The sequence below is a fragment of the Daucus carota genome, chromosome 9 (genome assembly GCF_001625215.2).
Source record: "Daucus carota subsp. sativus chromosome 9, DH1 v3.0, whole genome shotgun sequence".
Classification (NCBI taxonomy): Eukaryota; Viridiplantae; Streptophyta; class Magnoliopsida; order Apiales; family Apiaceae; genus Daucus; species Daucus carota.
Window position 1 is genome coordinate 23,039,011 of NC_030389.2, and position 14,946 is coordinate 23,053,956.

Here is a 14,946-nt window from a genome sequence, read left to right on the forward strand (position 1 = left end):
TGTGTTCATAAAAAAACAGTTGTTTCCTTGGCATTACAATTGTTTATGCTGCTTGTGAAGACAAAAACGTACTTCAGCCTCTTTTTGAAGGTTGATATCTCAGCCTTCACGATATTCGAACAATTCTTAATTTTGTTTTCTATTTTAAAATTAAGAAAATTAATTTTTAGATATATAAATTGTATTATCTCTGGAATCCAATAAGAAAAGAATTGTATTAGCTTTAGAATTTTTGAACCTGATTTTTTAAGTTATGATTATATTTTCTATCCAATAAGAAAAAAATTATATTACCTTTAGAATTCTTCAATATGATTTTTTAGAATTGTATTACATTTGGAACTCAATAAGAAAAGAATTGTATTAGCTTTAGAATTCTTAAACCTATTTTTTAAGTTATGATTATATTTTCTATCCAATAAGAAAAGAATTATATTACCTTTAGAATTCTTCAATATGATTTTTTAGAATTGTATTACATTTGGAACTCAATAAGAAAAGAATTGTATTACTTTTAGAATTCTTGAACATGATTTTTTGAATTATAACTATATTTTCTCCGAAATTTAAGAAAAATCAGAAGACTGAATCGAGCAATTCTAGAGACGTCCGCATCCTCCTTTATATATATATATTGATATATATTGATTATCATAATGTTTTTATGTCCATTCCTAAATATTTGGTGAAGACTGTTTGTTGAATTATTGGGATTAACAAAATTCGTCTTTACTTAGAAAAACATACAAGATTACGAGTGAACTCTCACTTAACATAATCCTGGTTAATATTCTCGAAATTTCAAATCCAAAATAATTACTGAAAATAAAAATGAAATACAACAAAGAAGTTGAGCATAGGAACACAGTACGTACACAACATATAAACCTACGTGACAGACGCATTGAAATGGCGTTGCATATAACTTTAGAGGATCCTGTCTTTATCTGGTGTATCCAAAGATCATGTCTTTCTATAACTAAATAGTGTCAAGATTGTTGGACATTAATCTAAATTCTGATGCAAATGTACAAGGCTACACTGTGTTCCAATAAAAGCCAAAAAAATTGCCAGTAGGATGTTACCAAAAATCCTCGAGTCTGAAACAATTGTCAACCAGATTTTAGGTTTGTGTATTTCTGTAACAAATATTATGTATTTATAATATCATATCCCCATCAAGGAAACATATTGTTTACCTATTAATTTTGTCTCTTATGCTGGCTTCTCGTCGCTGCCAAACTAGAACAATATACAAAAACATTTTGAGGGCACATCACTTGTTAGTTTGACAGTACAAAATTGAAACAAGGGTCTCAAGATTAGTTAGTACTACTGGGAAATCTAAAGCAGCATTACTTGTGAAAGAGATCCATGGTTTATTAAAGTTAACATGCAAGATAAGGACAATATGGTTATGTCAAGTGAAGATAGTGATCCTCTGCTATATAAATAGATGATGTGAGCAACCCTCAATAGGCACAAGATTTCGAACTTCACAAAAAAATAATGGCTAGACAAATAGGAGAAACAATTATAGTGTTGGTCCTTCTATTGTCAATACCGGAGATAAAAGGGGGAGGCAGATCTGGATCTCTCGATATGGTGACTCCGTGTTGCAGAAAAGGAGGTGTGGTTTTTCCTTCTGGAAAGTATCTTACTCCCACTCCATCTCCGTCAGAACCACCTCTGACATTGCCTCCAAATTTTGGCGGATTTGCCATACGTGCTTACCTACAGGGGCGGAACTAGACAGCAGGTGGTCACAACAACTAGAAAAGCATCTCCTTAGAGCAAGTCCAACAGCTGCCCTATTTAGTGTCCTAAGTCATAATACAAGGCATTTGATGAAAAAACTTGATCCAACAATGTCCTAGTGATGCCCTATATATCTAGGACAACCTATTGAAGCCCTATTTTTGAGGCACTCTCTCTCCTTACCTTATCCCATATTTTATAATAAATTCTTACCAACACTCTCTTTCTCTCTCTATTTTATATTATGTTTTAAGGATGAAAGTGAACTTTTAATAATAAAAATTAAACATATAGTGAAAATAAGGCATATTGTTGAAGTGGAAGTTAGTAGAATATGTCCTAAACTACTAGGACATAATTTTTTATATTATCTTTAGGTCTCCAAGTAGGACACCGTTGGACTTGCTCTTAGAATTTTTATAAATAACCAGCTACTTCACCACATAAATGACAAGTAGCAACTGGAGTTATCGGTGATTAGTACCGAGGAGTTGGAGATGCAACATGTAGACAAGACTAAATTCTACCAAGCTCCTCTTTTAACCGCTACTGTTGTCATTACTTGTACCTATTTTGCCATTAAGTGTATATAAAAGAAATATGTCAGTGTGACATTCAGCTTTACTGCTTCACCCTGCTTTTGTTAGTTTTGTTTTTCTTTGCCATGTTTATATGAAATTTGATCGACTTAGAAAGAATCTCAAGGATTTAAGGGTAATGTAATGATGTCAAGTTCTAAGTTCGAATTCTCTATTAATCTGCACATTAAACTAACATATTTTACATATTTCACACGTATGCAACGAGTACGAGGATGTATTCAAGATTTCAAACTCATGAGTATATAATTTCCAAAATACAATTATAATCAGTATATCTGTCATATCAATTTATCCATATCGAATAAAATCATATTACATAAAAATTCCACACCAGAAATATGCAAAACAAAAAATCCCAGGAAAACGGTGTGAACGTATGTTAGGAGCTAGGAGGGAGATTGTACAATGTGGTCAACTTCTGGAGGTTTAAAAGCCATGTTGGATTAACATCTGACGGATCGAAAGAATTATTGCTCAAGTCCCTTGCAAATAAATTTTTAGTTAGAAGTTCAACGGACAGAAAAGTATCACTCACTTTAGGCTCTGGGATACTTGAGTTACGTCTTTCATGAAACTATGCGGGTGTTTGTTTACGGCTTTTAAGCCCAACTTCTTTTATAAGTTAAAAGCACTTATTTGTACCGTTTGTGAAAAAAGTCAAGAAGCACTTATAAAAAGTTAGGAATGCTACTTTTGTTTCAGGACTTCTACTTATTTCCCAAACACTTTAATCACTTATAAGTTTTAACTTGCTTCTAACTTCTACTTTACTGTTTTATTTTAAGCAAGAAGCACTTATTTTAAGCTCACCCAAACGGCCCCTATAAAACTAACAAATTTGTTGAAAATGCTATATTATCAATAAGCTTGTATTTAAAATTGGAACAAAATCACACAGATATTGTCTAACTCGACGACTTGATTTTATTGCAGAAAGACTGAGGGGCTGTTTGGATGGGGGGGTTATGGGCTTGGTAAACAGGAATGGGAAGCGCATTCCATAATTTGAATTTTGAACTGCTACTTCATTAGCTCTTTTCAGTTCTGGCTTCCTTTATACAAGGGAATGAAAACTTCAGTAGATATTTTCACATGTCAGCAGTTTTCTGCATACACTTGTTGAGGTATAAAGTAAGGTCGAAGGAAAAACAGAGGGAATTCTCAAGTGGTTGAGGTGAACAAAAAAGGTCGGGTGTGCATCATTGATCAGATCAATGCGTGCTTCTGGGTTCTAGTCTCAAAAGTCATGATCACTAAGTTAAAATATACAGCTCTTCAAGATAATTCTGCAAACTAATTTAGCAAGTTTCTGTTATCTCTTCAATATACCATTCTAAAGTTTGCAATTGTGGCTAGTGTTTCATAGAATCTTGATAGGGTCTTGAGTCTTAATATCCTTACTAGTTTTTCCAGGAGACCTGTATACTGTATTCTTTATGGTGGTAAAATGATCAGCAGGCTTCTGTGATACATCTACTAAGAAGTCAATTATATCTTTGCTGGCTTTAAACATATGAGCTGGGTAGCAGCAGGAATATATTAGTTGAGATTGCTCATATTTATAAGTCTCGTTGCTCTGTGATAAATTAGTTAAATGCAAGCAGACCCCTAGTGTGGAAAAGAGGTGTGAGTGGTGGGATGGAAAGAAAATGTTTCTGACTTGTATTGCCCTCTAAATGATCCTAATATTTAATATTATCTTCATGGCATTTGGATTATTAATATTTAACTAGCTTTATAGCCCGTGCGAGGCACGGGCATGCTCTAATTTAATTTATTACAAATTTTCAATGTAAATCGAGAGATAATTTGTTTTTTGAGCGTTAGCTTCCTCCATACCATATAGTATAGTGTCATTTACCTTTTCCAAACACAACAAATATGTTCTTATTTTAGAATTGTATTTTCTTTTTGATGATTGAGGACCGCACCTTATACGAATTTTATAAATTTAAACAAAAAAAAATATAAGATAAAAGAGCTCTCATGCCCAAATACAAGATTTCTCCAAACACACTCCAATAAATAAACATAATGAAAATCTATAAAATAATAAAAGTCCAAGCAAACTTACGTGGAATAGAAAATTATAAAACAAATCCTATTAGAAATTGCCACAAACCAGGAGCAAGATAATAAAATAATAAACCAGCACAAACTGCACCCAGAGAAGGCCAACTTCGAATGAAACCTACTCACAAACAATTCCAACTCACAAGCACAAATATTACGCAGAGGAAAATTACAAATCAATCTGTGTAACCAGAAAATAATGCCTCTGAAATTTAAAACCTCAAAACAACCTCACCACTTAGACAAACAACAATCTTCGAGATCAGACCTTACAAGCAAATTTCTTAGGAAGCAACACAGAAATTTCCACATTTTAAAAACCCTGCATTAGCAGACCCAAAGCCCTTCTGTAAAACCCTCACCAAATAAACAAATCAAGCTTTGATCTTACTGTACTACACCTTACCTGCAGACTACTTTAAGAAATAACAATTCCACATATATTGGAATAAAAACACCACATATGAATGCCCCCTGAGCCCACACCTCTGCAGAATTTATCCTCAACTAATCCACCCCCATGTGCACCAAATGCCCCCCTCAACTTATGCATAAACCCCTGTTGGCCAGCAACAAACAACTTTTGACAAGAAATTTTACAATAATTTCATGGCGGAGGGGAACCATTACAATATCTTATTAGATAAGATCTCATTTACATTACATTATTTAACATTATAAATTTAACGGGTAAAAACTCGCTGCATATCCGTTATCAAGGCAAAAAATTAGTAACAACAATACTATTAATATCTGGAGGAGTCTTACAGAAGCCAAACTATAGACCACCTCAAGAGGGCATCAAATTTTCATCCATTCTAATCTTCAAGCCTGGTCCTCCTACGAGGTGCTGCTGTTGTGTCCTCGTTCCGTTCTTTCTCCTCACTACTATCCTCCCCATTGTTTCAGGCCTCGGTTACTTCTTCCTTCGCCGATTTTACACTGACCTTTGGTGTTGCCTGTAATCATGTACAAGTTGCCCGGTAGTGAGAAATCTCCAAATTAAATAGAAGCACTAAACTACTATAGAAAAGTTTATAAACTCAGGTTTCTCTCGGCCGCTCAAACTTCAAAGTATGCAGAGTTCGTAATTTGCTGAGGCTTCCATATAATAGCATCAAGTTTAATCTATATACAGCATCATTTATATAATTCGACCAAAATTGGATACTTAAAAGATTTAAAACATTATCTTGTTTTTACAAAAATCTGAAGATCAAAGACAAGGCGTGAAACCTGACGAGCAAGTAGAATATGTTCCTTTGTTTGAGGCATTGGCCCATCTGGAGCGGATACAACCAAGATACCTCCCTCCATTTCTACTGCTCCAGCAATCATGTTCTACAATTTCAGTATTTCATATACAATTATTTGTCGTGGTAGCTTGGAATGGACAATGCCAATGTGCAACAATGTCTTGGTTCTGAGAAAGTACCTAGAGAAGTCATACCAAACTTGATTATGATATTATCTAGCAAGCCTTAATATAAGTGAACTAATAATGATAAACACAAATGATCGGGAAAACTGGTCATTAGCTATCACTGTGGACCATTTATTCTAGCAGAAGAAGAGTAATCTCAGAGTAGTTCAATAGTTGGTCATTAACTATGCTTTATATTTTACAAAACAATGTGCAGTTGTGCTCTACTACACCTATGAGTAGTAGTTATATTTTACCAACCGATATAGAGTTGTAGAGAAACATATAGTTTATAACGAATGAAAGTGGTTTCTATCTAATAAAATGTGAAATATTGAACCTATAGACTCCACATTTTGTTGCTTTCTTGACTAATTTTGATATATTTATATTCAAAATTTTCAGATATTGTATCCTGTCATCAACATATGAGACTATGAGGGAATATGCCAGAAAATTATTTTAAGAGCAAGACAACTGAATATATATGACTTCCAAAGTTTTAAAAATATGTACATGGAGAAGAAAGGAACATAAACTGGTCTAAAATTTCTATATAGCTTTCAAAGTTTTACTAAGTGGGAGCTTAGCAGATAACTAATTATCTGCAAACACAAACAATAGGACTAAAGGCCAAATATCATCTAGCAAAAAATGATAATAATCTTTATTCTTGAAGTGCATTAGAGTATCAGGCAGAAGATTTAACTCTAAAATTGACAAATGCAAGTCTTATCATTTAAACAGTAGGGAGAATGCCATACATAGATGAGATACGAACGACTTAATATAAGTTTGACTAAGTTCTAGGAATATTACATCTGATTATATAGTAGTAAAAACAGAGAGAGAACAGCCAAACAGGACAATACCATTGCAACCATCCAACATACTACTCTAACCTACATACCAGAATGTCCAAAGGGAGAGATGGTGCATAGATAAATAATTGGCACGCAAGTCTGCAGACCTCCTGAATGAGGAGCAGACAACTATATTGTTTTGGGGAACGACCGTGCAGGAATTCCACCTCCGTAAGATAGACCAGATGAATCAGTAGATCCGTAATGAGAAGGCCCACCCACATTCAAAGACTAATATGCCAGTATTATAAACATTCTCTAATCTTGTAGACTTATACACCTGTAGTCAAATTTTAAATATATAGAGTTTGGTTCAAAGGAGAACCACAAAAGTTGTTTGGTGGGATAAAATTTGTAGAACACGATACGAAATAGCTATATACATTGTTCTCACAATTCTCCTAATCCCATTTATACTTTATCCTAATTGTACAGGGTGAAATTAGACATGTCCACTGGAACAAAATTTGTAACAACCATCAACGGAATAAAAAAAATGCATAATTTTAATAAATAAATATATAAACCTTGAGCTTTATTTTAGAAGGATGGTTAAATCGACAAGTAGCACCATAACCGCACATTCCCGTCCTGAGATAATATAAGCAATTCAGTTCACCGGGACGATCCGGAAAATGCTTGAATCATCATTACCAACATCGTCCTCTTTCTCACTAACTCTCAGTCTCCTCATAGCTTCTGTAGTAACATATAGCAACCTATGTATTGATCACAAGCAAGAAGGATTAACACAAATAATCGGAAACAGCGAAATAACTTTCTACATCAACAGTCTTATATTTGTTGAGCAGCTTATCATGGTCCCATTCGTAAGAACTAAGAAGTAAGAATTATATGCATGATTACATGTATTTAAATATAAAGTATGAAAAAGGGAGCTTACAAAATGTCAAGACTCAAGAGGATCGATTGGGTGAAACATTTTATCAAACACCTTGTTCTTCCTCCAAAATGAATAGAATTGGTTGTAAATTAGTGGTGAATCCGATGACAATAATAACACTCGCTAGTCGCCCCTTTCATCTTCTAAAGCTTGCACATCATGGTGCCACACAAACACAAAATGCCTCATAACATAATAGATGCCGAATCAAAACATCAAGATATATCTCGTTTATAGTCCACCAAGGTATTGCACGAGATGGGATTGAAGAGAGGATGCGAAGGGTTGTAGGTAGGTGCATCAAACATTCACACAGAATAAGCGTCGACAGAAGAGGAAAAGTAAAAAAGATAGAGCAGAGCAGTGTATAATGTACTACTGTATATGCATAAGCAGGGTAAAGGTGTAATTTCACATGATTTAATTGGCTCCTCAAAAACCCATGTTGCAGTATTATATATATAATAGATATCTTGATGACTATTTTATAGATCTGGTCAATTTCCATGATATTTAAATATGGTTAATGTGGTAACTGATATTTAAAGTTGAATTTAGCAATTATTATCATGATATGAGTTCGACATTCTTAATATATTAGAGTTCATAGTAGATTAATTTGTACAGTCCTTCATGACCCTTCTTTATCATGATAATTTAGATAGATGGGTAATAGTAATTGAAAAGCAGGAGGATAACACAGTGCTCCTATGAGGGATACAATGAATAAACAAGTAGAATGCATGTTTGTGGTGTTTAAATACTTAAACAATTATATTAGAATTTTACAACACAGAATCTGCCTTGTTTTGCAACATCTGAATAGGTTTGCCTGCAATAATGACTAAGCTGATATGTTTTTGCATCAATTGTTTCTGCTTCATATCGATTAATGTATTTATGTTTGGAATTTTCAGAGTCATAAGGATGCTAGAGGTATGTGGGGTGTTTCGTTTCCGCATTTTCATGCACTTGCAGAGTTGATGGGGAATGATCGAGCAACGGGTAGTCATGCTGAAAATTTTGCAGAAGCAATAGAGAATATGGGGAATGAAACAAATGACTCGATGTTTAGCGCTTCTACAGAAGAAGCTGATCAAGATTCTGTTTCCAAACTTGGTAAAAGGAAGCGATCAAAGGACAACCCTGAAAAAAATTTAATTTCCATGTTTGATGATGTATCTAACAAATTAGGCTCATTTATGGAGAATATCAAATTTTTTAACAAATTTAGCAAATTTTTTTATCAAATTTAGCAAATTTTTTAAGAGAAATTTCCAATTTTAACAAAAAAATAATTTCATTCCCATTCCCATTCCAGAGTAATCCAAACAGCTTTATTTTGTGAACGGATTCCGATTCCAACGCAATCCAAACAACCTTGGTAACCTCATTCCCAAACCCGATTCCCTCCATTCCCATTCCCCTTATTCCTATTCCCGATTCCGATTCCCATCAGCAATCCAAACGGCCCCTGAATACAATATATATAATGTGACTCTCAGAAACTGAAGCCACTGATCAAGGACACGACAACCTTATTTCCTAAACTGACTCCATGACTACTGCTTATTCTTTATGATCCTAAAAATCAGCTAGACACCAGTAAATCAAGTCTTACTAAAATGCCAGCTCACAATGACTCAAATAAAATATAAATAATACGGAATTAAAATAACTAGTTTGAGATTAAAATCCCAACAAAATTGACTGGGCTATAAATAAAACTTTTGCACCAACTTACAAATAGTTAAGCGATTGCATGGCTGAAAGGGTAGGAAAACTTCCACTCAGAATATTGTTGGATAAATGCTTGAAGAATAAATCAACCTTATAACGTGAAAATTTGATACAGAAATTTATGAGCAAGGTTATTATGTTAAGGTACAGCTGGTTTACAATTGGTAAGATTTTTTAGACTTGCAGGGACCGGACCGCTCAAAAGGTTCCTATCCAAGCGTCTGTAGACAATAAAAGACATCCATTAAATTGCTAAGTAAAATGTACGATTTGCTGTTTGTATCCGGATTATATCAGACTACAATATTCACTACAATATTCACACTGTTTGCAATGTCTGCACCAATCCTAATGTATCAGGGATTTCATCAGTAAATTTTTTGTCATCCAAAATTCTGAAGAGAAGATGAAGTTACTCTAAATATATTTAGTTCACTGTTATAATTAAATAAAGTGTTAGAAGCACAAGGCCACATTTGACTATGAAAGGCTAGCCAGAATTCTTGGGGTGGAAACTGGAAAGCATCTTAATGAAGTCTTTACTGGTTAAAAACACTAGTTGTGTTCTTTTTTGTGTACATTAGTGGGTACTTTCTTAAGAAGAATGGTTAGTAATGCCACACTCTGCTTCTCTTTTAAAAGGTTCGTTACTTGTAAAGAATAGGTTGATGATCAGTACTCATTTACAGTTTGCTTGCAGCTGATATGATTGTTTACCTCTATGATATTTTTTGCCTTTAGCATATATCAATGGTATCGCGGTTAAGGAAACTAATTTTTTACCTATTAATTTTGAGAACTTGTTGGCCGCTCGTCGCTGCCAAATCAGAGCAATATATAAGAACATTTTCAGGGCACATCCACTGTTATAGAAAGTACACAACTTAATAATCAGACAATTTGAGAGTACAAAATCGAAACAACAGTCTTCCCACGCAAAGTCTAAAGCAGCATTACTTGTGAAAGAGATAAAATGCATATCCCTGGTTTATTAAATTGTACATGCAAGATAAGGACATTATGGTTGATAACTCCAGATCACGTTCCGGTAGCTCCTCCGCCGTGCACTGGTGTCTTGCGGTGTAGCTGCTGGTGGGGTGTCTGCAAAACAACACCGGAGGGGGGTTTGAGCCCCGCGGCGCCTCCGGCGTGAGAATGAGTGCAGGTATCGGAATAGATGAACAGGAAATAAGCTATCTATATGTGGTGGGTGAAGGTGGTGTATGGTGGCTGTATGATGGCTGTATGGTGGCTGTATGTGTTTGTGTTTATACTGAGTGCTTGAGTCTGTGCAGAGAATGAGTGTAGAGAGTGAAGTTACCCTTAAACTCTTGATCCTTGGTCTATTTATAGGCCAAGGATTAGGGTTCAAGGGGGCGTACCTGGATCCTGGTCCTACACGTGTAGGGGTTTGATCCCCTACACATGCCCAGGTGTCAGCGTAGGAGTAGTATTTTGGAATGTTCCCTGGCTTGTCTCTATCGCCAGTAGTTGACCGTTATGTTTTGTCTTCATCGTGTCAGTCTGTGACTTGTGCAGCAAGTGTCGGCTGGTACATATATACCCGGGCAAGTAGTAGGTTTTACTGTACCCGGGTAAGGAATCCTGTCCGGGTTGCGTTACCTGGCAAGCCTGGGGGACGCCCTGCGGTGTTGGTAGCTACCCGGGTTCTAGTCTTTTTTCAATTCCTCGCAGCAGGATCCGGTTGGTGACCTCTACCTAGCCATTTCCTTGGGGATAGGCGACAGAAGACTTTTTATGTTTGATGCCTCTTTCCGCCAGGTAACTTTCAAAGTCCGACCCTATGAACTGGGGTCCATTGTCTGAGACCAGGACCCTTGGTAGCCCGAATCTCATCAAAATGTTATCCATAAACCGGATGACGTCTTGCTGGTTGATTGTCCGCATTGCTTTGGCTTCAACCCACTTGGTCATATAATCGATGGAGACAAGCAAATATCTGAGGTCTCCTTTAGCCCGGGGGAAGGGTCCCATGATATCTATTCCCCATACAGCAAAGGGGATCGGGGATAAAACTGAGGAAGGTAGGACAGGGCTTACCCGGGGCACGTTGCTGAATAGTTGGCAATTTTTGCATTTTTGCACGAACTCCATAGCATCTTGGTGGATGGTCGGCCAATAGTATCCTTGTCTGATAATCTTGTAAGCTAAGCTCTTGGCCGACATATGATCTCCGCAAATTCCTTCGTGGACTTCCCTTAGGCAGTACTCGGATTCTTCAGGATCGATACATTTCAGGATCGGGGCCGAGTAAGTTCGGCGGAACAGGATCCCGCCTTCTACAAAGAACTTTGCTGCTTTGGCTTTTAGCCTTTGTGGTTTTCCTTTATCTTCGGGTAACTCGCCCTTTTCTATGTAGTTGATCAGGGGAGTCATCCAATTGGGATTGTTGTTGATTTCAAAAACTTCTTCGTGCTCGATTGTTGGTTTGTGTAACTCTTCAAAGTAGACCGAGCTTTCCAGGTCAGCCGAGTTCTGGACAAGCTTGGAAAGTTTGTCTGCTTCCGAATTTTCTTCTCTGTTGATCTGTAGAATTTTGTACCCGGGGATCAGGGTAAGGTAACTTTTCACCAGAGCTTGGTACCTTGTCAGGATTGGGTCCTTGGCTAGATATTCTCCGTTAGTCTGTCTGACTACAATCTGGGAGTCACTGCAGATGGTGAGATTTCGGATAGACAGGGTCCGGACTAACTTTAACCCAGCTAGAAGGGCTTCGTATTCCGCTTGGTTGTTGGTTGCTGCGAAACCGAAGGAGATTGCTGTTTTGATGGTGAATCCATCCGGGCTTTTCAGGATTAGTCCGGCTCCTGATCTCTCAGCTGTTGAGGATCCGTCCACATGTAGTATCCAAGACTCCGGGTTAGGATCTGCCGTGGTTTCTGGTTCAGTTTCCATGGGAGTTGTCTGATTTTCTGGAAAATTGCATTCCACCACGAAATCGGCTAGGACCTGGGCTTTAATTGCTGTCCGGGGTAGGAATGTTAGGCTGAACTGGCTAAGTTCGATTGCCCAGTTTACTAGCCTCCCGGAGATATCTGGCTTGTGAATGATTTTCCTCAAAGGTTGGTCTGTAACAATCCTAATTTCTCTTCCTTGAAAGTAGTGCCTGAGTTTCCTGGATGCGGTGATCAGTGCAAATGCAAATTTTTCTAAGTTGGGATACCTGGTCTCCGCATCCTTCAAGACTTGGCTAACATAGTAGACAGGCTTCTGTTGTCCGGCTTCTTCCCTGATCAATGCCGCCCCAACAGCAAGGGGTCCGGCTGACAGGTACAGGTATAGAGGCTCTCCGGGTAAGGCTTTTGTCAGGATCGGAGGCTTGGATAGGTATGTCTTGATCTCGTTGAGGGCTTTTTGGCAATCCGGGCTCCACTCTACTGATTTCTGATTTTTCGCCCCTTTTAGCAATTCAAAGAACGGTAGACATCTTTCAGCAAGCTTGGAGACAAACCTTCGTAATGCCGCCAAGGACCCTGCTAGCTTTTGCACTTCCCTTTGAGTCCGAGGTGGTTGCATTTCTTGTACTGCTTTAATCTTCTCCGGGTTGACCTCGATACCCCGGTTGCTTACCATAAAACCCAAAAACTTTCCAGCTTCTACTCCAAAGGTGCACTTGTCCGGGTTGAGCTTGAGTTTAGTCCTTCTCATGTTCTCAAAACTTTCTCTGAGATCTGAAATGTGACCCGGGACTGATGTGGACTTGGAGATGATATCATCGACATAGCATTCCAAATTTCTACCAAGTTGATCCTTGAAAATTTCATTCATCGCTTTCTGGTATGTGGACCCGGCGTTCCTTAACCCGAAGGGCATCAGTTTGTAGGCATATACTGCCCGGTGGGTTATGAAGGCTGTTTTGGCTATGTCTGCTGGGTTCATCTTAACCTGATTGTACCCGGAGAAAGCATCCATAAAGCTTAACATCAGGTGTCTTGATGTGGCATCAATAAGCTGGTCTATGCTTGGTAGAGGATAAAGGTCCTTGGGGAATGCCGCATTCAGATCCGTGTAGTCAACACACATCCTCCACTTGCCGTTTGCTTTCTTTACCATGACTACGTTGGCTAGCCACTCCGGGTATTTGATCTCGCAGATGATATCTGCCTTCATTAACTTACCAACTTCCTCATCTATCGCCTTCTGTCTCTCCGGGGCGAAATTTCTTCGCTTTTGTTTTACCGGCTTCTTCTTGGGGTCTACATCCAGGCTGTGCATTGCTAGTGACTCATCCAATCTGGGCATGTCATCCGGGCTCCAGGCAAAGACATCTGCGTAACTCCGAAGTAGTTGGACGAGTTCTTCTTTGAAAACGGTATCCAGGCCTTTTCCAATTTTGACTTTCCTTGTCGGGTTGTCTTTCTCGATCAGGACACACTCGGTCTCGACCGCAGCTTCGACCTTAGTTAATTTTTGTGCCGAGATCATTTGTTGGATCCGGGCATCAGTGTTCTTTTCAACGAAGTTTTGAGCTGGGCTCATGGTTGCTTCTTGGTTGCTTTGTCCAGGATCAGGGTTGGTTGCTCTCGGGTTATGACTGCCCGGGTCAAGGTCGATGACCTGGACTTCGCCTTTGGGGTTTGTTTTCGGGTAAGGTCGATGCTTTTTGTTGCTTCTCTGTTTTTGGAAAACGGTCGCCTTTCTCTTGTTGTCCATATGTGTTTCCGCCATTACCAAGGCTTGGCTATAACACACCCCGGCTGTTTCCGAATCTCCTTTGACTTCACCTACCCCAAACGGGGTTGGGAATTTGAACTTCAGGTTCGTGACAGAAGTGATGGCTTCGATTTTTTTTAGACCCGGACGACCAATGATCACATTGTAAGAGGAAGGAGTGTCTGTGACATAGAATTTGATCATATGGACAACCTGGGTTGGGGCTGTACCGAAACGAACCGGGAGGTAAAGGGTTCCCAGGACCGGGACAATGCTGTTCCCGAATCCGTATAAGGGGTCCTCCCTGTAGTCGTTCATCCGGATGTTCCCTAGTTGCATCCGGTCCATGGTATGTTTGAACAAGATGTTTGCTGAAGAGCCGTTGTCAACTAGGATCCGTCTGACCTCGTTTTCGGCTATATCCAAGGTTACCACCAGGGCCTGATTGTGACCCCGGGTGACTCCTTCGAAGTCCTTGCTGCTGAAGGAAATGACTTGCTCGGGGAAGGTCTGTATGGACATTACTTCTTGACATGAGTCCGGGCTGGGAGGGGGAGAACAGGATCCTCCCAAGACTACATTGACTATGTTCTTTTGCTTCCCTGAACCTTCTCCCTTGTTTGCTGTGTTCCGGGCTATGTATTGCCCCATGTTGCCTTTGCTGATTTGCTCGTCAATGAAATACTTGAGGATATGGAGTTTTCCGTTTTGTGACCGTGGGTGTCATGGTAGTCACAATGGCGGTTGGTGGGTCTGCTCTCTGGAGGAGTCTGCATGGGTTTTGGAGCATAATAGAAAGGTTTGTCCCGGACCTCTTTAAGTATGTCTTCCCTGGATCGGTTGAGAGGGGTCCATTCGGGCTCTGGTTTCGGTTCTCTTGCTGGTCTGTTCGGACCAGGGTCACTTCTA

At 38.4% G+C, this 14,946-nt stretch overlaps 1 protein-coding gene across 1 annotated transcript; it reads right to left on the reverse strand.

Annotated features, from left to right (window-relative positions):
- Nucleotides 1–11,082: 11,082 nt before the first annotated feature.
- Nucleotides 11,083–14,559, reverse strand: LOC108198082 (uncharacterized). Its single transcript, XM_017365861.2, has one exon. It carries the CDS (start codon nucleotides 14,557–14,559, stop codon nucleotides 11,083–11,085), a length of 3,477 nt encoding a protein of 1,158 aa, XP_017221350.2.
- Between the last annotated feature and the right edge of the window lie 387 nt (nucleotides 14,560–14,946).

What these genes read in the sequence shown, in the direction of transcription:
- LOC108198082 (XM_017365861.2), bottom strand. Translation starts at nt 14,559, where the DNA reads ATGTCCATACAGACCTTCCCCGAGCAAGTCATTTCCTTCAGCAGCAAG.